This window comes from Daktulosphaira vitifoliae, unplaced genomic scaffold (assembly GCF_025091365.1).
Source record: "Daktulosphaira vitifoliae isolate Bord-2020 unplaced genomic scaffold, ASM2509136v1 Scaffold_5, whole genome shotgun sequence".
Lineage (NCBI taxonomy): Eukaryota > Metazoa > Arthropoda > Insecta > Hemiptera > Phylloxeridae > Daktulosphaira > Daktulosphaira vitifoliae.
Genome location: NW_026099576.1, coordinates 27,149,672 through 27,172,805, shown reverse-complemented (window position 1 = coordinate 27,172,805; position 23,134 = coordinate 27,149,672). Strand labels below are relative to the sequence as shown.

The following is a 23,134-nucleotide window of genomic DNA, read 5'->3' as shown; positions in this document are numbered from 1 at the left end:
ATAGACATATGATGAATGTTTGAAAATTTTGGTAAATAGTATATGTATATCTTAACCTACAGAAAATTGTATACTTTATTATCTGCATTTTTCAGTAATCATAATTTTTAAAATTATCAATAATATATTTTTATATGTATGCTTAATATAATACTCAAAATACAGCAATAATATAAGAAATCTATAAACTATGCACATTAAGGGATAATAGTATTTTACAACTGTAATTTTTATGTGACTTACTAATGTGTTTAAACAAAATTATCACATAAGATATTTTATTTACAACTGTTAAAAATAATTAGTTAAAGAAGTTATAAAGTCCATTGTTACTTGATGCATCATTATTATATTGACCGTCAATAGAAATCTTATTTTGTTCATCAGCCATGGGAGATTGTCTACAAGCATCTGTATAAGATAACAAGCTCTCCTGATATTGTGGTGATATTGGCTGTTGATCACCATTGAAAGGCAAGATGACATTGCCATTTGGTTGTTGCTGAGCCTGTCGTTTATACAATGGTGTACGATCGATCTGATCAATACCGACTAATTGTAGTTGATTAAAAGCAAATTGATTTGCTAATGATTTGTAAACATCATCAGATGTTCCATTCCCATCAAGTGATTGATTCATCTAAATAAAAAACATTGTTTTACTAGCAAAAAGGTTAAGGTTTAGTATAATAATAACAATAATACATTTGTTATATTAAAAAAACAAAATATACAATAATACAAGTCATATTATATTTATATTATAAAAAAATTACTAAATTTTGGTTTCCAAATCCGTTAATATTTATTTGTTGTTTCTGTGTTTGTTGCTGAAGATGTTGCTGTTGTTGTTGTTGTTGTTGTTGAAGTTGATGCTGTTGTTGCTGCTGCTGCTGCTGTTGAATAAAAATATTTAATATATCTTCGGGAACTCTATTATTTATTTCTGGTGGTGGAATATTCATTTGAAGAGGTACATTAGACTGTTGTTGAATAACAGGTTTTTTATATAATGTTTGTGATCGCAATAGTTCAATAAATCTAAAAAAAATAAATGTTCTTACAAATACACTTATTTTAATATGAAAATTCATACGTTTGTCCCATTAAAGCTCCACCATTATCTGTTAAAAATTTTAGCCATTCTAATTGTTTTGTTTGGGAGTTGGCCATTTCTTCAATGCTTATATTATGTGGTAACATACTCTAAAAAATTTGTAAGAATGAAAAAATTGTATTTACACAGTGATTGTTTAACTATTACTCACAAAATATAATTAAAAATATATAACATAAAATATTTTTTCTTTTCACAAGTTAATAAAGTTCTACGTCCTTTATTTTCAAAAAAATTGTTTCTATCTCCCCCTTCTTCTCTTAAAATAATATTAACTTTAGTTAAAAATATATGTTAACCGGATGAAAAATAAAAAATAAATTAAATTAAGAAAATGCCTGATTGTTAATATTTTTTAAACCATTATTTTGGAAGTAATTATCATTTTAAAATATAGACTGAGGCGCAGGTATGGCAATATTTTATATTAGATATTTCTTAGCTGCACCCTTCCTTCTGCCAAGGTATAAATATATATAAATATTTAGTATCAACTTTGCAGTAATATTTTAAAACATGAATTTTCATGCATAAATTTTATTATATCAAACATTTAATTATGTTTAATGAAAGAGACAGAAGAAAACACTATATTTTCATTCTAAAAATTAGTTATAGGTATATAAACTTTTTTAATGAAAATTATCATTGTTTATATGAGCGCCTGCAATTTGTTTTATTCTAGTGAACATGTGAAGTAATTTTTCATAGTTGAAATGTTACTTTAAACTATTCATTATATTTTTACTAAATAACAAGTATTAATTTAATGCTATAAAAAAATGTTTACAATTATTTAATTAAATATTAGCTTTTTTGGGAAATCTGTTCAATTAGTAAGTTGTTATCAATTTTGATTTAAAAAAAAATGAATATTAATATTATATATTCCTTATATAATTCTACTTTTTTCAAATAACTTTAACTTATGTTAAATTAATACAATAAAGGTCTTATTATAATAATAATACATATAGTTTTTTCCACTTCAATTATAAGTGCTTAAGAAGCACTGCTTATTCATGTGATCATTTTCAATGAAAATTACACATTACATTACACTGAATCATACTTGAGTATGAATAAGTTATGTTTACTTCTATATTTTCTTGCAGCAGAAACTAATGGTTGATATTGTAATGTAAGAATATAAAATTTTAGAACTTTAAAATGCTACAAATTTAAACTATAAAACATTAATTAAATATTTTTGTATCAACATATTTTTTAAACTTAGTCAATAAAATAGATATTTTGAATTTTTAAAAAATAAAAATTACGTTAATTTTTAATTAAAAAAAATTGTAATATTAATATTGTAATTATAGTCTTAAAGTGCATAAATAATTTTAAAAAGAAGGTTAAGTAAAATATTAATTGGATCAAAATTTATATAATTTGTCATATCGTTGTGATTCTCCCTGTTTAAATACATATAATTTGTTAAATTAAATTGTTCATTAAATAATAAATAATTTGTTCAACTGTAAAAAAAGAATATATAAAAAAAAATGTATTTGAATATAATAATAGTTAATTATTGAAAAAAGCAAAACTATCTAAAAAAATGTCTGTTTTAAAATATACAAATTATATTACTGTCTCCATAATAAAACCATATAAATTGATTTTGTTGACATTATTCAGTAGGAATAATAGAAAACACTTATTTTGTATAGCTAACAATGGAAATATGTTTTTTCACATTCAATTATTTTAAGAAATAATAGAGATGTTTTATTTTAAAAATGCTTATAATATAGATCAAAATTATATGTATGTATTTTTCGAAAAAAATAAATCTCAAAATGTAGAGTTATATGGTTTTTATCTTGGAGATGACTCTACAGAATGATTCACTTATCATGAATCACCTAATTAATCGAAAAATAAAAAAATAATTTTATTTGTGTCTTTTAGTTCAATGTTTCTCTCAATTTTTCTATTATTGTTTTTTTTATGTTCATCTCATATACCTTTTAAGGGTGTATAAACTCTAATTAATTAAAAAGCATATAACAAGCTAATAATGGTTGATAATAATTTTTGAACCAGTATTTCGTTAGTTATTGACATATTTATACCTAGATGAGAGGAAGAGTACAGCTAGAAAATATTTAAAAAGTATAGTATAGTTATAAAAATAGCAATGCCCACTCTTCATCACCAATCATTACTTTAAATTGTTAATAACTTCTGAAATATTGGTCCAGTAGTTGTTATCAACCATTATTTATTAAATAAGCTAGTTAATTTGAGGTGTTACCATTTGAAAATTTAAAGTTGACACCCTTATAAAGTATAAGGGATGAACATAAAAAAAAATTATGATTAAAAATTGAAACAAACATTGAATTAAAAGAAACAAATAAAAAAATTATTAATATTGTTTTTATTTTTGATTAAATAAGTTAATCACTCTGTATATTTAAAAATAAATTTTAGTCAAAAATAGTAAATACAAAAGTTTTTGGTATAATTACTTCAAGTATAGATCGATCACTATTACGTTGAGTTTGTGTCTGAAGTTGCTGTTGCTGTTGCACTGTAATACCTTCAGCATGTTGATTGTTAACATTTAAAACTGTTCTAACATTAAATGGTTGAATAACAGATGGATGTTGTATTGGAAAAGGTTGTGATGATGTAGACACATTAATTTTATTAAATTGATCTTGAAGTCCAATTAAATTACTATTTGATACTATATTAGACATCATATTAGGAGAAGGAAGGTTTACGGGTGTAACTCCTGAATTTTGGACAAACTGAAGATCAGTATGACCATTTTGAACTAAATGGACCAATCCCGATGGATTTCTTGAAGATACAATACCCGGTGGAGGGCGTATTTCTTCATCAGTTGATTTTTGTCCTTGTTGTTGTAACAGTGGTCTTTGAAATAGGTTTTGAGAGTTTGCTAATGGCCCAACAGGCCATATTTGATTGGGATTAATGATTGGTTGGCGCAAAGATATAAATGTAGGAGGAGGTGGAGGAGGAGGTTGGGTAATAGATGGTATATAAACTGGAAATGGAAATATTGGTGAAGAGTATAAAGGTGGTGGTTGAGTAAATTGCAAGGGTGGAGGAGGGATAGCTGCATTAAATGTTGCTAAGGATTGTGGAATTTTAATGTAAGACTCTTGTTGATAACGCCTTGGTATAAACTCTGGTGCCAATGGGTTCAGAACATAAGTCTTTTTTAATTCAAGGTTATCAAGTAGATTTCGTAAATGCATCCAGGTAATACCATTAAGGCTATTATTTTCTTCACATATTTGAATGAACCGTTCCCAAACTTTTCTACACCGCCCAATGGAACAAAGAGCTACAGGATCACCAACAACAGCTACAAGACTTTGTGCTCGAGTTATAGCAGTGTTAAGCAATTTTGAATTTGATAGAAATCCATAGTCCATATCATCCATTCCTAGTTTGTTTAAACCATTGCTTGCTTTTTCACCACCACTAATATTATTTGACACACATGTTCTTCTTGTGCGCACAGTACTAAGAAATATCGCTCTAAATTGTTTACCTAAAACGTAAAGAATTTTTTAAAAATCGGATTTTACTATAAACTAATAAATTAAAAATACCCTGAACATTTAAAACTCTTTCAACAGAAATACCACCCATACGTCGTTTGCGTAATTCTGATCTTATCCTAAATACTTGATCTGAATATGGAGTCATTATACCAATGGAATGTTCATCAAATGATCCCCACGCTGTGGGCCAATTTTTTCTAAGTTCAGATACACGTTCAACAACTTCATACACTTCAGCATTATTATAAAACGCAGTTGAATTACTATCTTGGATGTCTTCCCCACGAGTGGTGAAAAAAGTCAAAGGGTATAAAGTGTCATGTTGAGGCTGGTTACCTTTACTTACTAATTTTTGTTCATAAAATAGCTCTGATGTAAACTAAAATTAAAATTAGTTCATAATAATAAAATTATAAATAGCTGTAGTTAATATTATTGTTAGGATATTTACATGTATTATAGCTTCATGTGCCCTGTAATTTTCACAAAGTAGTATTTTACAAGCAAATAATCCAGGATAATGGTCATATAATCTCTCCAAGAGAGATACATGCAAATTACGTTCTTTAGCAAACTTTGAAAATATTTCTGGACTTAGCTATAAATTTGAAAATTATTTTAATTGACAACTAATAATGAAGATTCACTAAAATTAAAAAATTACCTGCATGTGATCACCTGCTAAAACAATACGTGTATCTGTGTTAGCCAAAGCTAATGGCATTATTGCTTCACATTCCATTGCTTGTGCAGCTTCATCCAGAAGTATATGAGTAAAGTGTCCTAAAATAAACAAATATAAATCAATAAATTAAAAAATTAATAGATAAAAATAGAATTACATTATTATGAATACAATTGAAATAAATTATTACCTTTTTCCAAACCAACAGATGACAGAAACATTGAAATACTTAACGTAACTACTATCACACGATAATCTAAAATTTCCTTAAGATTTGGTAGTCTAAATGATCCATTTTGATCCAAAATACAGTACTACAAAATACAAGTATTATTATAAAGATAGAGTTTATACTTGTATCTTGGAACAAAAATATTTAATTTATTAAATAATTAAAACTAAAATGTAGCCAATACCTTTTGAACTGTACTGTGAACTGTAGATACCCATCGCTTGTGATAATATATTCTTAGAGGCTTAGCTTCTGTATGTCCTTCTTCAACATATGGATGCAAATAATCTTTTATATATAAATCTGCAGCACTATTTGAATGTGTGCACACCAAAATTCTAGTGTTATCTTGTAATAGTGTTTGCTTAATTGCTTGAGCTAAAGTATATGTTTTTCCTGTACCAAATGGACCTAAATTTCATTTATGATTTATAGCAAAAAAGTAAAAATAATAAAAAATTTATAAATATCAATAGTATACAAACCAATTATTAATATTGGGGGTAAATTAACATTTATTGGAGTCGTGATAGCAATAACAGCTTCTCTTTGTTTTACATTTAATTTTTTATCAATAATATCTACCCATTGACGTTTAGGACTCCATGGAATGATAGGTTCCAAAAAAGTGTCAGGGAATATTATTTTAAAATCAGCAATATGATCAATTGCATAATGCCATTCACAATAAGGTATTCTATTGAGCTGAAATTGTACATCAAATTTTATACTTGTGTCAGCTTTAAGACCAAGATTAGTAACTGTGTGAGCTGATAATCTAAGATATATAACATTTTTTCCTTTATCTTCAATCAGAGCTTCATGAACAGTACGCTTTTCATTGTTATTTAATAATTTAGAATCTATAAATACACAAAAATATAAAATTATAAATTATTACACATTAGAATAAACACAATCATGTTTACCTCTATATGGTGATAAATATACTGTAGCACAGTTATTTAAAATTAATCGACCAGCAGATGTGTCTTCAGACACATCAGTTCCAAGTTGTAACAAAGCAAAAAGTTCATTATTATGAGAATATTTAGCAGTGCTAGCTGCAACACCACTAGGAGATAGAAGATAACAACTAGCTAGCTGTAATTTTGCAGATAAATTATACCTTGCCACCTTAACAAATAATATGATTGATAAAAAAAAAAAAAAAAATTTAATGGAAATAAAAAATTGACATTTATTTACCTGTTCATAGCGAGCTAATTCTTCAACAAATAATAATTCATGTATTCGGGCTCTATAATTATTCCTAGTAAGTTTTTTTTCTGAAATAGTGGTATGTGTTAGAGAAAAGGTGGATGGACAAGGTGCTGGGTAACTTAATAACAATGTTTGTTCTCTATCTTTGTCTTCTTGAAATTGTACAGGACCAATTGAAGAACTGAATTCCACAATATTTGAATTAGATACATTCCAACGTTCCATTGATGATAACACTAACTCTCGGTGAATTTCTTTTACTTTGCCACAGTCTGTTACAGGAATTACATCAACACAAAGATGCTTCACTAAAACAGGCCCAAGACCAAAATCAAATACAACAGCCTGCCTAAAGGTACCATAAATATTTGTTGTAAAGTTGACTTTGATTTGATGTCTAAGTTTGGAAGACATTGATTGTGAGACAGGGTGTTGGGCCTGTGAGACCCATTCTTGATCATTTGGAGGCTCCATGTCAAAGGCTATTTGTTGCAATCCATTATCAACCAAAATATGTTTTAGTGAAAAATGGTTACGATATGTGTCTTGTAGTAATGCTACAGCTTGAAGTGGTGATATAGTTTCTAAAACAAATGTCCACTTACGACTACTTGTTTTTGATTCAACTGTGGTGACTAGATCACAATCATGTGTTTCAACAACACAATCCAAACTTTCTCTCATAATTTTTTCTGGATTTGTTGATTGCACCCATCTAATTAAATACAAAAATATTTGTAAATATTATGATTGAATAAATTATTAAGATATTGGAAGATAGATCATTATAACATAATTAAAATAGAATAAATTCTTTACAAAAACCATATAAAAAATTTTTTATTGAAAATTAAATCATAATATTATGTAATTTAACAATACAAACCTAAGATATTATTATTACTTATTATATATATATACAGAGTGATTCATTAATTATAAGACCTTCATTTTCTTGGAAACTATTGAAAATTTTTAATTTCTATTAAGGAAAATATTATTTGATTAAAAAACTATATAATAATTAACATAATAATATGTAATAAAAACTTCTTTTTTTTTATTCCAACAGAGACATAAAACTTAACTTACATTAGATTAAATTAATTGGAACCCCTATTTTTAATTTGATGAAATGATAGGAAATAAAATTACAAAACAATTTTGTTCTTTTTTTTTTATTATTCAATGACTAATTTGTTTGTTATTGTTTGATAAAGTTTGGCAATTTTTGACCAATTTTTTATTCATAATTTAAGTTTAACGTACATTAGTCATCAATTGATAGGTACAACTTGATATTATACATAATATAGAAATCTTTAATAATTAAAGTTTATTAATTGATATATACTTTTATATTTAACACAAGTTTACTATAGTACATTGTTGAAGGACCAATTTTATAAATTTTCTAGATAAATAATTTATAATTTATGGTCCATTTAAACAGTTTATTGTTTCTTCCGGTATAATGAAAATCAAATTAATGATAAATTTGTATTTTAAATCCAAATATTAAAACACAGAGTAGATAAAAAAATTACAATATAATACAAAAATGTCTTTTGTATGATATCAATAGAACACATATTATCTGCATTTCAACATTTTTGTAAGATTATTTCAAACATAACATTAGCTAGTACAAATTGTTATTAATTGACTTGAACATTTAGTAATTTATAGTTACCGAGGTTATATTTATTAAAGAATAAGGAGTTCCTTCCTAAAATATTTCTATGCTCCTATATAACCATACGACAAATTTGCCCAAAACTTGGGACCCTTCAAAAAGGCTTAGACAAAATTTATAAATAGATATAATTTCAAACTGACCCCAAGTAGTTAGGATTAAAGCGAAGAGGAAGAAGAAGAGATATAATTTCGAGCACTAGTTATCAATTACATAAGTTAAAATATCAACTAACCTTTCTAATAATTGTTCGGTATATGATTTTCCATATAATTTATTTTCACTAGCACGTTGTAATTTCATTTTTCTATACTCAAATCTTTCTTTCCATTCAGCTAACTCTTCTAAGCCATGAGCTTCTACACACTGAGCACCATATTTGCACGAGCCTTCTGCACCTTCACTTTCAGCAAATGCTTCGCACAAACTAAAATAAAATACAAAATATTAAATAAATTAGATAAAAAATAATTAAATAAATGATAATTCATACATACGTGTAACATTCAGATGAAAAACCTCGAGGTGGAGGTCTCCATTTCCAGTCTCGACCTTCATCTGACATGATTACTGTTTGATGACTTTCAGTTGCACAGTGAGCTCTCAATTGATTATCTAAATGAAATGATATCCCACAATATGTACAAGAATATCTCATATCTGTTTTTTTTGGAAATTTTAAATCTGTTGGCTTTTCTTCAAAAAAAAAAAAAAAAAAACACATTAATTTTTCAACACAATAATAGATCTTTATTTTAATATAAAATTATACATAATATCCTCTCTCTTATAATAATAGAAAAAAAATTATAATTATGATATAAAAAAAACAAAATTTAGTTATTTTTCAATAAAAAATATATTGAAGAATATTTATTCTTACTAATATGAAAAATATCATTAATAGTATAAGAAAAATTAGGTAAGATTACATCTAAATTTGAATTCATAAGAATATAATTTTTTGAATGCATAATATAGTTATTAAAAAATTTAAGTTCTAGAATTAATTAATTCTTTACAGAAGTTAATTTCATATCAACTATTTACAGAATAAGGATAAAAATGTTGTATATTAAATTAAGGAATTATAGAAATATATATATATTTTTTTATATCATAGTTTTATGTTATAACTTTTTAACTTAGTTAATTATATTAATTATTTTTTTAAATTTAACATACTTGATTCTTCGAATACTTTTGTAGATTTTGTATTATAAGTAGAAAAATCATAAGTATCACCATTATGGTTAAAAACACTGGGACATATTATACCAATTGCATGATCTAATACAACAATATTAAGTAAGTTATTTTGATGTTAAAAAGTATTAAACTACTTAAATACTTACCAGCACCATTGTATCTGTCATAAAGTCGAGTGTTACTATCAAAATTATGTACTCCTATACTTTCATTGTTCATGGTTTGACCAATCAATTTCTCATCATCCACTAGTTCAACTGGATGTTTTCTATTCCTTCTACTTTGCTCCCCAACACCGGTTGCAATCCAGGAATCTAGTCTATCACCAAATAATAAGTCTTCATTAATTTGATTTAATTGATCTTCTAATGGTTGTACTGAGGTTGTTATATTATCTTTAGACATGCTCCACACTAATCGAACCGTTTCTAACATTTTCTTAGCTTCACTATTGTTTTCTGATCGTATTATCCATTCTAAAGCTGCCTGTTCTGCTTCAGAATATCTTTTTAGAGAGTATAGCGCATTTACTAAGTTACGCCGAACACGAGAACTATAAGCATTATCTTCATTGGTTAACATTGATATAATATGCCGGGAATCATATACAACATCTTCAAACTTTTTTAATTCCAAACTGCACTGAGAACGTCCTAGTAGGTAACCAATAAGACGTTCGGATGGAAGGCTTTTCGCAATAGCATTTTGTAATAGTTGATCGAAACAGAGGAACGCATTGCTCCATTGTTTATGATTTAAGTATTCTATAGCTCTGTGTTCAACCTCCGAAAAATTGGTCTCCATGTATGAACGTAAGATTTTTGAAGTAAGAATTAACTACTAAACAACTTATGTGATCATAATTGTAAAACAATGGTTGTTCTACACTATACTTATTCATTTAATTCTTAACTCTACATTAAATTAGGCGTAAGAAAACATAAACAATAAAAAACTTTTTCTATTCCGGTTATCACATGAATTTTAAGTCTTATCATTAATTTTCTTTTTAATTTTATTATTATTGATATTTTGGAATCTCAGGAAACTGTTGACGGAGACTACCAATATGTCGTTACTAACTTTTATCCATATAATATTGCCGCCAACTTGTGGTTTTTACTTTCTTGTCAATAAAATTAACGTTAGGTAGTTTGATAAATCTTATTTTTTAAGTTAAAATAATATTATTTATATCGTTGAAATTATATAATTTATAATGCTTGATCTCGTGGGAAACTATAGTCAAGCGGAGTTTGACAGACTTCCTTTTAATTATGCGGACTTGTCATCTGTTTATCACTTAGCCAATATAAATTATAAAAGACAATTTGCACATATATATGCCCATAGACTGACAGAAGTTAGGGAAATTTTAACTGAAAAAGTACAGCAAAAATGGGGTAATATTATTTTTAATATTTTATATAATAGAGATAGTAATACTATTTGAAATTTTATATACCTAAGTTAGCTTAGTCTTTTATCATTTTAAATTAAATTTGATATAATTATAATATTTATAAAAATATTACCTTTTATTAAAATCTGTGAATTTTTCTTTCCAATTTTGTCTTCAATCACAAAAATAAATTTTTCATAGAAACCATTGATTGTACACCATGAAGAGCTGTCAGTGGTGGTTCTTAGGATGCTGCAGCACCACCCCACTTTTAAATTAGCATCTCTAGTCCTAATTTCTAGAAATTATATCAAAAAAAAATTTTTTTCTTTTATGGAGGATTTTTTTATTAGTAATAGACAATAAAAATAGCAAAGGAACAATTTGAAATTTATTTGTTATTATTTTGATTATCATAAATTAAATAATAAGGTAAAAGAAAAATGATGTTAATATAATAGTTTATTAGTTAAAAAAATTGGTATTTATATTTGTTAAATGGCTCTGGTAAGTAATTATTTAAAGAATATTGTTTGAGTTTATGAGTAACATTATTTCAGCACCTTCAGAATTTTCACTTTAGTTGCGTTTATATTAATTAGATAATGTTTTTAATTTTTAATTATATTATAATTTTAGGTAAAGAATGTACCATTTACAAACTTTCTGAATTATATGATAAAATAGATGAAGAATGCATTATAATTGGGACATTATTTAAGCATCAGGAATTAAAACCCAGTATACTAAAAGAAATAAGCGAAGAAGTAAAATCAAAATACTTAAAATCTTGAATATTTTAATATAATATTTTGTTTTATAGCACAATCTGATTCCACAACCTCAAAGAACTCACTTTGTGTCAGATAAAGATGAATTAATTATTGAAGATGAATTACAAAGAGTACCTTTGATATTAGAAAACTGCAATGATAGTATTTTAAGTATTAACAATATTATGACTGGATGTATTGTTGCCTTAAAAGGTATTCCTTTGGATGGAGGAAAGTTTAATGTTATTGAATGTTGTTGGCCTACACCATCTATACCTAATAAAATAACTGCTCAAAGTCTAGGAGAAGATCGGTTTGATAATATATCAATTAATTGTATATTTCTTAATATTAGGTATAATTATTTTAGGTTTTTAGTTTTGATAAGTGGCTTAGAACTGGCCACTAGTGTAGATTCCCATTTTCATGTACAGTTGTTTGTTGATTGGGTATCTGGTTTACTAGGCGACATACAGGAAAATGAAAAGGCTTCCAAGATAATTCAAGTTCTAATAGCTGGTAAACTAATACTACATTATTACTTGAAAACTACTCAAATTATATTAATTGAATCATTAGAATAGGTTTAACTCAAGTCTTCTCATTATGTATTTTGTAAAAATATTTTAACAGAAAAATATGTAATATCTTAAAATAAAAATTATGACTTGTACCATGATTTTTTGGTAAGAAGACATAAAATCCTTGATATTTCCTTTATGTTTAAATTATTAAATTATATCAAATCTCTTACCCTCAACTACTATCCCTTGACTCAATTCATGTCAAATATTTTTCATATTCTTGTCCAACATATTTTGTATTGTCTCATAAAACATCTTATGGTTATAACACTTCGTTAAACAGAATATTTGTGGAATGTAAAAAGTAAATTGATTTTTTTAAGCCAAACACTAAATTATTGTTATCATCTATTTATTTTCTTTTCCAATTTTCATCCCTAATTTATATTGTATGTATCTATTATTACTGTACTTTTAACCATTTAGTATAAAATAATAAATACACAAGAAAACATTATCAAAAATTATTGTTTGTAATTTTAGGCAATAGTATCAGAAATACACCTATGAAAAAACCTAATTATAGAGATAAAATAGATGATTTCCCCAAAGATATTCAAGCGATCAAGCAGCTCGATGAAATCCTACAACAACTTGCTGTAAGAATATGTGCTTTTAAAATTGAACCCTTTTTCTAATGTATGAATGTTTTTTTTCTATTAACTATTTTTATTATTGCAGTCTACTGTTGATGTACAAATAATGCCTGGAGAGTATGATCCTACTGATAGAATTTTACCTCAGCAAGCTTTCCATAAATGTCTATTTCCTAAAGTATGTAATTTTTATTATTTATAACACTACTTAATCAGAATAAATATATTTTCCATAACAGACTTCTGAGTACTCAAACTTTCATAGAGTGACAAATCCAAATAAGTTTGAACTTGAAGGTAATCTTATTATGGGATCTTCAGGGCAAACTGTTCAAGACATTCAAAGGTTTTCTAATTTAGTTGACCCTATTGAAATATTAGAAAAAATATTGGAATGGGGTCATCAAATACCCTCCGCTCCAGACACACTTCGTAATTACTTAAAATTTTGATTTATTATTTATTTTGTAACCATAAAACATATTTTCAGCATGTTATCCATTTGAAGGACAAGATCCATTTATAATTAGAGAAATGCCAAATGTATTTTTTGTTTCAAATCAGCAATCTTTTCAGACATTACTTAAAGATAATAATGGCAAGTATTTTATGCTATAATCTTATAAAAAAAAATAATAATTTAATATTTTTAGATGTAACTACAAGGCTTATCAGCATACCTTCATTTGCAGCCACTCAAACCTGTGTATTGTTAAATTTAAATACATTAGATTGCTACCCAATATCATTCAAAACATTTTCACCATAAAATTTTTTTTTATTTGTTAACAAAATAGTAAAACAGTAATTATTTGTTTCCTTTACTTGCACTTGAAACAGATTTTACTTCTTCAGCTGTAAATATATTCAAATGTACCAATGCAGCCAACAACTGGTCATGTGAGTTTCCAATGAATTTATGGTTTAAAAACAAAGGAAATCCACGATATTTATCACCCATAGTATATAAAGGAACTCTTACAGTACCAAGTACCTGTTAAATATTTAATTATATTAAATTTTTTTATAGCAATGATTATTTTTATACTTGTATATTATTAATAAAAACTTCTCTTACTTCATTTCCATAATCTTTTGCTAATAATGCCCTCTTTTCAATTTCAAGAAGTTCAGTTATGGAGACTTTAAGTTTATAAAAATGAACTACTAGTTTTCTTTCTTTACTCCAATGGGATATAATGTGATCATTGTTTTTCACCTCATGCTTAGATATATCTAAATTCATTTCTTCTTTTAATTCTCGGTTGACAGCAGTTACATTATCTTCACCAGCATCAATTAGTCCACCAGGAAAACCAAAATATCCATCATAACGCAGTTGCATCTGAAATAAATTGAACTTATGTCATAATTTTTTTTATGCTAATTTGTTTTTAAAAGCCATACATTTTAATAAGTCTAAATTATAGTTAAATAAATTTTTTTTTTTTCTTAATAGACTTGGAAAATTTTTTATAAGTTTTGTGTTTAAAATTGTACAACAATTTTAAATAAGCTTAAAAATATGACATTTTATAGTTTATACATAATAAAAACATACATACTCATATAAATAGGTTATCTTTAATATGTTTTACATAAAAAAAAAAAATATTTACTTTAAATATACAGTAAATAAAACATTTTATTCAAACACCATTTTTTAAAGTATACATTAGCTAAAAAATTATAATGAAAATGATGATAAAGTACTTGCATTTAATGCAACAGTTCTTATATAAAACTATATGTTAACTAAAATGAATATTAAAATACTAGTGTACAGATATTGTTTTCTTATTAATAAAAGTTAGAAATTACTAAAATGACAAAACCATATAAATATTGCTTGATAACAAGTTAACATAAATTATATAGTTAAGAATAATACTAGTGTTGTAAATTTTATAATTGTGTGCTCACAATTATGATAAATTGATAATTTATCATACAATTTGATAAATATTAATATTTAAAAAAGCTAGAATGTTTCCAATAAACATTATTATGAACAATGTATATACGACTTAAAAATACAGCTTCAATCAGTATATATATATTACATAGGTAGCCTAATTAGCTCAGTCAGGAAAGTATTGCAACTCAGCATGTGTGCACCAAGATTTGACTCCTTAGTACTGGGCTGTGTAAATTTTCCCCTCCTCTCTAGCATAAATAATAGCTTTTAAAAATAGATTAATAAAATAGCAATTATGAATTACTCAATATCTTGTTAATTTACAAGTCAATAACAAGAATTAAAAGAAATTCATAAGTAGTAATGAATTCATGCAATACATTATATACATTTTAGTTATTATATATAATAACTAAATTTTGCTACCTTACATTAGTCCATAATTTACTCGTAATTCATGCCTATATTCTTAAATTTATCACCATTTTGTATTTTTCACACAAAAAACTAGGAACCTTCCTTTTTTTCTTATAAAATAAACCAATATTTGCAGGTAAAAGAATTTCTTTAGTTAGATTTTTAATGAATTATTGCTCATAATTTCATTCTCAAATTATACAATATTCAGATAATACACTAGATATTTCATTCTAATATTTAATGGGGATCTTACATTTAGAAAATCCTAAAATTGTAATTTTTTTTTTTATTCAGGCTTATAATACTGCCAGAGAATATTAAAAAAAAATCTCATTAAATAAAATTAAAAGTATTTGCAAACTAATTGTCATAAACATAAGTTTACAAAAGAATCTAATGAATATTCAATTCTATGGTTCAACATATTAACATTATAATCTTCAATATTAAAAATTATTATGAAATAATAACATTTATTAGTTGTAAAAAATTGTGTGTAGTTTAAAGTTAAAATGGTCATGGAAAAGTATTTTTGTAGTTTTTAGAACATCATTTAATAAGACTAAATAATCTATTATTTTACTTGGCTTAAAAACCTTCAAAAAATTTAATTATTTCTAAGTAATAATAATACTTACAAGTATTGATGCACGAATTTTATAAATTCCAAACAACATTTCATCATTTTCAGCATATATCATACAGTGGGCAGCATTCGTCAAACTCTTATACTCAGCTTTATTTATTTCTTGTTCAGACAATGGGATAAATTCATTAAATTCCGTTTCTCTTCCGAATTCTTCAGTACTTAGCAGCCATCCCCATGTACAATCACCTGTTCTAGTAGACATTATCACTAAAAAAAATGGTTAAGCTGTGGTTAGTTACATAAATTAATTTTATTTTAATACAAATAATTATTAAATTTAACATAAAGTTATCTTATCAAAAAAATTATATCTTATGTATTGTGAACCAATACAACTACAATTAAAGATAAGCCAAAAAAATTCTAAGAATATTGATACCTATTATTATTTACTCAACTTTTTTTTAAAAAAAATTACAATAAAATTAAAAATTCATTAATATTACATAAAATTGTACATATATATATATATATATATATATATGTACAATTTTTTTTAAACATATAGACTATAACTAAGTCTTCATTATTAAAAAAATTGATTAATCAAGTTAAATATTGAATAATTATATAAATTAAAAACTATAACATACTTAAATCTTTATTTGATGTTGAAGGTATTGCAAAACAGTTTTCGGGAGGTCCTGTGTAATCTAAAATCATAATTTTTTTTACTTAATGCCATTTTTTTTTTATTTAAAAAATTAAAATTTTTAATATAAATTTTATTTTCTTAGAGATTCAACTTATATAATATATTTATAGTCCAAATTTTATTTTGTGATTAGTAAATAAATATTATAATTCATTGAATAATACCAGAAATTATGATTATTACCATAGATAACAAATAGGATATAGTATAATGAGTAGGGTCATATTAAGACATATATTGTAGGGCAGAGCCCTTCAATGAAAAATACCACTACTATAAAAGTGATGAGAAAAAATTGTATGTCACTAATCATAATAGACCACCAAAATGTTCGATAAACTCTGTGCGTTTACTCTCTTTAATCAGGCATTCTTAATGTGATTAACTTTAGTTAGTAAAAGTATGATCTATTTAATTTTTTTATGTCTCAACAAGGTGTAAATGTTTCACTTAATAAAACTACATTTTTTTTCTAATGAAAAGGTCCACAAATTTAATAAAAAAACTGTTTATAATACCAATTAAATTTAAAGAAGGAATGGCATTCAATTTTAGTTGATGATTTTCTTCTTCAAAGCACTTTTCATCAAAATGTTTTTTGCATATAGTTAAAGTTGTGTATATTCCTTCATCATAAATAGTACTTAGTCCAACTCTTTGTATCCATATATATAATAGTTCTTTATTCTTAGAGGGAAAATGATAGAGTGGAAATTCTTTTGATGTTTTACAATTAGGCACAAAGCAAATAGGTTGGCATTTTTCGCTATAGGAAAAAAATATACATTTTAAATATATAAATATTTTTTTAATAAGTCAGTTAAAGTCCCATTTAGTCAAATATTTTTTGATTCTTAAATAATTAGTTTTTATTTAATTTTTGAAAATTAATTTAAAAAGTGTTAAGTTTATATTATTAAGCTAAAATATTAAATTTCTCTTTTTGTGCAAAACATTACTTATTTTAAGTGGGATATGCTAATTATATATTTGAATATTGAACTAAAAAATGCGCACTACTTTCACACATGCTTACTTCGATTTTTCTACATCTTTATCAATAAGAATTTTTTGGTCATTTTCCCAAGTTAAATTATATTGTTCAAAAATATTTTGGACCAACAAGCTTTCTTCTTCATTCATATTTAAGTAATAAAATAAAATATATATTTTATTATTGTTGTAAAAATTGTTCACCTATAAAAATGTTTTATTTTCAAATTAATTAATATTTGAATATTTCCAATTTTATCAATGAGTAAAATCCTATATCAATTATTATTAGTGACTGATGATTACAATTAGTTCTTCAATAACTAAAGAGAAATGTTATGAGCTTGTTTATGAAAAGAGGAAAACGCATTTTCTTACTTACAAATACATCTTTGAAAAACTACTCCCCCAAGGAAAAAATTGTAGACATTTTTTATCTACTTTTGGCTATAATATTCAAAACAAATATTATAAATTATGATATAATTATATATATATATTTTTTTGAAGATTACTTCAAAATTAATTAATAATAGTAGTGATGATATAATACATTTTTAAAATAAATTAACAATTATAAAATTTCATACTTGAATATATTAATAATCAAATGGTCAATAGAATTAAAATGAAATTTCGCTTATAAAATTATTTTATTAGATAGTAATATAATATAATTTGCTATTCCTAAAATGGACACGTGTTGAACTTGCATCGAATAAAAGCAAAACAAAATGTCAATAATAACAAAATAGATCTATTTAATCGTGGTCTCAATTACTCATTATTCAGATATACACTTACTTCAGTAGTATCATTGGTATATGATAATCAGTTATCTATACTTCTATTTTAAAAATTATTTTTTTTTATAAACACGTTTTTACTATATGTCATTATTTCAAAAAATGTATTATTAGCCGTAAACAATGAAATAAAGAATAAATAAGTTAAACTGAAACTTAATAACTATATTTATAAAGTATAACAATAATTTTATATAACCGTCTTCATAATATTATGAAATTATTGTTGAGTAATTACTTAACATTCAAGTTGTGGATACTGAACATAAGTGAGAATAGAATTAGAAAAATTTTGGAAGAATAAGTAAACGAATAATTTTCTGATAGCATGAGGAATTTTTTTAAGTTAATCTAACTTTAAATTCTATACTTTTAACCAAACTATTAAAATTTCTTACACTTTGATTTTTATCATAAGTACTAATGTTATTTAAATTGGATAGTTATTGATACTCTTAAAATCAAATAAAGTATTTTTTATAACCATAGAAAAACGAAAAATTTGGAGTAAATATATGGATAGTCTGATTAATATTATAATCATAAAAAACGTACTAATAACTTTACAATTTACCCTATTTAATTTCTATTACTTGATTCTATCAAATATTTCATTAATATTAAAATGAGATTTTTTAAAACTTTACAAAAAAGTTATTTTATGGTTTGAAAGGTGTAAGGCATAAACTCATTTGTTATTTAGAGGATTAGTATACAGAATGATTTTTTAAATAGTAGCCACTAGATCTCTTAAAATAACAATTATATTAAGAAAATTATTTTCAGAAATTTTTAGTTTTATATATTATTTGATTTATCAGTTATTCTGCCTATATTCAATTAAATAAAATAAAACAAAATACATTATGTGAAGGTTTGTATTTTTAAATTGTAACTTAACATTAGGGATAAAATAAAAAATGAATTAAACTATCAAAATCAAATGTATTTCACCAATTATCGAAATAATTTTATTGATTATTAAATATGTAATTCATACATTTATATAATATATATATATATAGAAATACAATATAATTGTATATAATGTATACATTATTCAAGTTATATGTATAAAGCAAGACACTTACTCATACATATAAATCATTATTTGTTCTATTTATTGTTTTAAGTAGAATTGTATTTACTATAAAAACAGAAAAATAATTTTAATTAACGGTGCAATTAACTGTTCTTGATGCAAATATTAACCTTATAAAAAACAGTAAATTTAAATCTTAAAAATATTTAAAAAATTAAAGTTTAATTAAGAAAAAAACATAAAATATTGATTTAATTAAGTGATTTTAGTAATTGACTAATATTTTCTTGATATTCATCCTTTTTCTTCTTTAAAGCACTAGCAACATCAACATATTGGATTCTTCCTACTTTACCTGGGATAAGCTTCTCAACATAAAGATACTGAATTTGATAAAATACATCTTTTAAATTTTTTTCAACTTTATGCACTTCATTGAGTTTATCTGATAATTCTGATGATTCAGATTTTATTTTTGTAGTTAACTCATTAATGCTATTAGACTCATTTTTATAATCAGTTTGAATTTGTTTAACAGCTGTATTAAATGCATTTAAATCTTTAGAATGTTTTAACTTATTTAAATTGTCATCCCAAGATGCATAAATAGAAGTTCTTCTTTCTATATGATGTATTAATGCACTGACTAGACCAGATACACGTTGCCGAGTTTCACTGTGTTCATCTTTAGCAATTGAAAAATCTAGACGAACCCAAATTATCACAGTTAAAAATAAAATGAAAATGGCTCCTTTGAATATTAATGGTGCGTGCAACATGAATCCTTTTGGGAATTTATATTTAATTTCAAAATCTTTGATGTGATTTTCAACAATATTTGAAATTTGCAATTTTAAAGTAGGCCTTCCCATTGTATCAAAATATGTATAATGGTGATCATCTGGCAAACGTGTTATTGGATAAGGTGTTTGTAGTTCAATATCAGAAGATTTCTCAGGAAGTATAATATGTATTGTAGCCTCTTCAATTATCATATTATCGTATAAGTGATCTATTAAACGCATCTTTAAAAGATAATTATCACCACTATTGTATAGATATTCATAAGCTGGAACATTATACCCAATAGTATAATGAGTTTTCCATCCACCAAAAAGAGGAAATCTTGGACGAATGTCCAATTCAACAGAATCTAATAGTGTTCTTTGATTTGAAGTAGAGATGTTACCAATAACATCACGGTAATAAACACTATTAGCTGAGGCTGGAAGATACATTTTGAATGATTTTACACTAGATAGACCACTATTAGTTTCACGTTGGTAATCATAACGAGAGAAAGAACCTTTTAATTTAGCACCATGATGAACAATATCTATAACTTCAGTAACAGCAATATTGCCCCAATGTGATACTTGAATGGTTCTGGTTAATTTAGTTACTTTCAAAAATGGACTGTTGTTATCATAATGTATATTTATTTGAGAATATGAAAAGGGTTCTAAAGGACCTTGAGGACCATAAGTAATATCTCCAGCATTTTGTGAAACAGGACTTAAATTTGTGTATTCTTCCAAACGTCTAGTTCCTGTTTGATATTTTATTGAAGATTTCATACTTTTATAAGGAGAATAAAAGAATGCATTACCATAATACATCATTAGCTGTCTTTCTTTTTGAATTATTTCCTCAGGATAAGGATGTAATGCATTAGTTAATACATATTCAACAACAATTGGAGTTCGTCCTTTAGACTTAAGTGGTCTAGTAGTATTAAAATCAATTTGAAAAAATTGTTTATCATTATGACCAGTAACTATAACAGGTTTGACATTCAATCCCAAACGATTTGATTCAACAACTTGATGAGCAGATATATAGGATATATAAATTTTAAAAGAAGGCTCGAATGCATACAATATGTAATCAACAGATTTTTCATCATTATTTTCCAAGGATATACGGCATTCACCTTTTACCAATTGGCTACTAAGATCTACTAAACATTCTACATTGCTTAACAATATTTTTGGGTTTATGTCAATGGAATAAGTTGAGGTTATAGCAAATGCTATCAAGAGTATTTGAAAAAAGATCATTGTTTTACAAACCTGAGGCCCAATATTCCAATTGAATTAGTTGAATTTTCTTTTTCAAAAATGGATAATTACCTGAAACATTAAAAAAGCAGCCAAGTTGATAAAATGTGAATATATATTTTTACAAATTTTATAGTACAAGTAAAGTATATTATATGAAAATCATTTTTTAATTTTTTTGAGTTCCTTCATGTTTTTGAGTTTTATCTTTGATTGTATACTTGGCAAACGTTTTTAATGGATCAAATGGTTCCCACCGGCTAGCTGGAAAAATATGTTTATTTCTTTCATACCAACTTCTAAGTAAAACTTTTCCAGCATGAGAGTCTTCTTTTTCTAAACTAGCATCACTCATCATTCTGACATCATCATGAACACCAAATGTAAATAAAGGACCGCTTTTACCCCGAGCCTTTGCAACAATGAAATCATAAAAAGAATAATGTTGGGGTAATATAAGATCTTCTTTAACATACATTAATTGATCTGCCATTACAGTTTTTAACTCTCCAAACTCACGTCGTAAATTTTCTAATGCCTTTTGTAAAAATTGATAAATTGTATTACCCTTCTTCATAACAATTGTACGCCTATGACCTGAACCATCCCAATAGCTAAAAGTTATACTAATTTCTTCTTCCTTTAAAAATTTTTGTTTATCAGACCATTCTTGTCTCAATTTTTCACGCAAACAATTTTCTTCATTTTCCCTAGCTCTATCAGGTAAAAAACTAGTGTCTACATCTGGATTTTTCTTAATTTTTTTTGTCAATGGTTGTGAAGTTGAAGGTTCATCTATTTCTTCAGTTTCTTTTTCACTTTCATCATCATCTTCTTCCTTAATATCTTCAATAAATGATAAAGCTTGGATCTTTTGTTTTTGACGTCTTTTTTCTTCTAATTTTGCTTCTAACTGACGTTGTTTTTCAAATTCTACTTCTTTTTCTTTTTGAACTAATCTTTTTGCTCTTTCTTGAACAATTGTCTCTTGTTTAGCTTTCATTTCGTCAAGTGTAACCAAACCAATTGTAGAACTTTTAAGCTGTGCTTCCACTGCATCATAATGCTTAGCAAATTTATTTTCAATGTTTGAAAGTTTCATATCTTCTTCAATTTTTTTCTTACGTAATTCTACTTCAGCTTGAGCTAGTTCACGTTTTTTCATCAATTGCATGGCGCGACCAGCTTCGCTGGCAGCACCTTTATAATGTGCCATAATAGTATTACCTCCTAACTATTTTATTTAAACTCCAACTTATAATTGACTACACAAAATAGGATTCGAAAAAAATCGTTTTACTTACATGCAGATAGATTGGTGTCTGAAAGTAGTTTCAATAATTTTAAACATAATTCAGAGTTTTAACTTATTAAAATAATAGCCAACAGATTCTGAGGTTCGATCGACTTCTTCTAGGATACGGTTAACGTGATCACACTCAAAACTAACTAAGAATTCACGGCAAACGCCGACTCGCCGAAAACGTCATACGATTTACAAATCTTTAACCATTACCAC

General features: G+C 25.5%; 5 protein-coding genes across 5 annotated transcripts; 1 reads left to right on the top strand and 4 right to left on the bottom strand.

Moving 5' to 3' along the window:
• Positions 1 to 221: 221 nt before the first annotated feature.
• On the bottom strand, positions 222 to 10,664 carry LOC126907726 (probable helicase with zinc finger domain). The gene is made up of 16 exons (XM_050689230.1): positions 9,864 to 10,664; positions 9,694 to 9,798; positions 9,006 to 9,204; positions 8,744 to 8,935; positions 6,798 to 7,527; positions 6,518 to 6,725; positions 6,074 to 6,451; positions 5,773 to 5,999; positions 5,547 to 5,670; positions 5,336 to 5,454; positions 5,123 to 5,269; positions 4,720 to 5,050; positions 3,601 to 4,658; positions 1,097 to 1,206; positions 777 to 1,041; positions 222 to 640 (listed from the first exon to the last, which is right to left on the bottom strand). Exons 1-16 carry the CDS (start codon positions 10,519 to 10,521, stop codon positions 302 to 304), a joined length of 5,190 nt encoding a protein of 1,729 aa, XP_050545187.1. The 5' UTR covers positions 10,522 to 10,664; the 3' UTR covers positions 222 to 301.
• Positions 10,665 to 10,806: 142 nt separating this feature from the next.
• Positions 10,807 to 14,154, top strand: LOC126907747 (DNA polymerase delta subunit 2). Its single transcript, XM_050689329.1, has 9 exons — positions 10,807 to 11,120; positions 11,759 to 11,886; positions 11,943 to 12,205; positions 12,263 to 12,411; positions 12,960 to 13,075; positions 13,158 to 13,250; positions 13,312 to 13,504; positions 13,563 to 13,670; positions 13,726 to 14,154. The coding sequence occupies exons 1-9, from the start codon at positions 10,937 to 10,939 to the stop codon at positions 13,839 to 13,841; spliced, it is 1,350 nt and encodes a 449-aa protein (XP_050545286.1). The 5' UTR covers positions 10,807 to 10,936; the 3' UTR covers positions 13,842 to 14,154.
• LOC126907752 (U8 snoRNA-decapping enzyme-like) lies at positions 13,370 to 18,545 on the bottom strand. The gene is made up of 7 exons (XM_050689337.1): positions 18,298 to 18,545; positions 17,751 to 17,911; positions 17,233 to 17,480; positions 16,653 to 16,712; positions 16,049 to 16,266; positions 14,151 to 14,417; positions 13,370 to 14,066 (listed from the first exon to the last, which is right to left on the bottom strand). The coding sequence occupies exons 2-7, from the start codon at positions 17,855 to 17,857 to the stop codon at positions 13,881 to 13,883; spliced, it is 1,086 nt and encodes a 361-aa protein (XP_050545294.1). The 5' UTR covers positions 17,858 to 17,911; positions 18,298 to 18,545; the 3' UTR covers positions 13,370 to 13,880.
• Positions 18,546 to 19,452: 907 nt separating this feature from the next.
• On the bottom strand, positions 19,453 to 23,090 carry LOC126907733 (dolichyl-diphosphooligosaccharide--protein glycosyltransferase subunit 1). The gene is made up of 2 exons (XM_050689293.1): positions 22,920 to 23,090; positions 19,453 to 21,687 (listed from the first exon to the last, which is right to left on the bottom strand). The coding sequence occupies exon 2, from the start codon at positions 21,613 to 21,615 to the stop codon at positions 19,807 to 19,809; it is 1,809 nt and encodes a 602-aa protein (XP_050545250.1). The 5' UTR covers positions 21,616 to 21,687; positions 22,920 to 23,090; the 3' UTR covers positions 19,453 to 19,806.
• Positions 21,713 to 22,913, bottom strand: LOC126907753 (protein FAM50 homolog). The gene has a single exon (XM_050689338.1). The coding sequence runs from the start codon at positions 22,829 to 22,831 to the stop codon at positions 21,785 to 21,787; it is 1,047 nt and encodes a 348-aa protein (XP_050545295.1). The 5' UTR covers positions 22,832 to 22,913; the 3' UTR covers positions 21,713 to 21,784.
• Positions 23,091 to 23,134: the final 44 nt, after the last annotated feature.

Bases quoted from the DNA above. Each gene is read 5' to 3' on its own strand.
- LOC126907752 (XM_050689337.1), bottom strand. From the start codon at position 17,857: ATGAATGAAGAAGAAAGCTTGTTGGTCCAAAATATTTTTGAACAATAT. The intron at 17,481-17,750 runs GTAAGCATGTGT...TTTTTCCTATAG, and splicing joins AAAGATGTAGAAAAATCGAA to CGAAAAATGCCAACCTATTT. The intron at 16,713-17,232 runs GTATTATAAACA...TTATGATTTTAG, and splicing joins TCCTTCTTTAAATTTAATTG to ATTACACAGGACCTCCCGAA.
- LOC126907726 (XM_050689230.1), bottom strand. From the start codon at position 10,521: ATGGAGACCAATTTTTCGGAGGTTGAACACAGAGCTATAGAATACTTA. The intron at 6,452-6,517 runs GTAAACATGATT...GTGTATTTATAG, and splicing joins ATATTTATCACCATATAGAG to ATTCTAAATTATTAAATAAC. The intron at 5,455-5,546 runs GTAATAATTTAT...TGTTTATTTTAG, and splicing joins ATCTGTTGGTTTGGAAAAAG to GACACTTTACTCATATACTT.
- LOC126907747 (XM_050689329.1), top strand. From the start codon at position 10,937: ATGCTTGATCTCGTGGGAAACTATAGTCAAGCGGAGTTTGACAGACTT. The intron at 11,887-11,942 runs GTAAAATCAAAA...TTTGTTTTATAG, and splicing joins TAAAAGAAATAAGCGAAGAA to CACAATCTGATTCCACAACC. The intron at 13,076-13,157 runs GTAAGAATATGT...TTATTATTGCAG, and splicing joins AAATCCTACAACAACTTGCT to TCTACTGTTGATGTACAAAT.
- LOC126907733 (XM_050689293.1), bottom strand. From the start codon at position 21,615: ATGATCTTTTTTCAAATACTCTTGATAGCATTTGCTATAACCTCAACT.
- LOC126907753 (XM_050689338.1), bottom strand. From the start codon at position 22,831: ATGGCACATTATAAAGGTGCTGCCAGCGAAGCTGGTCGCGCCATGCAA.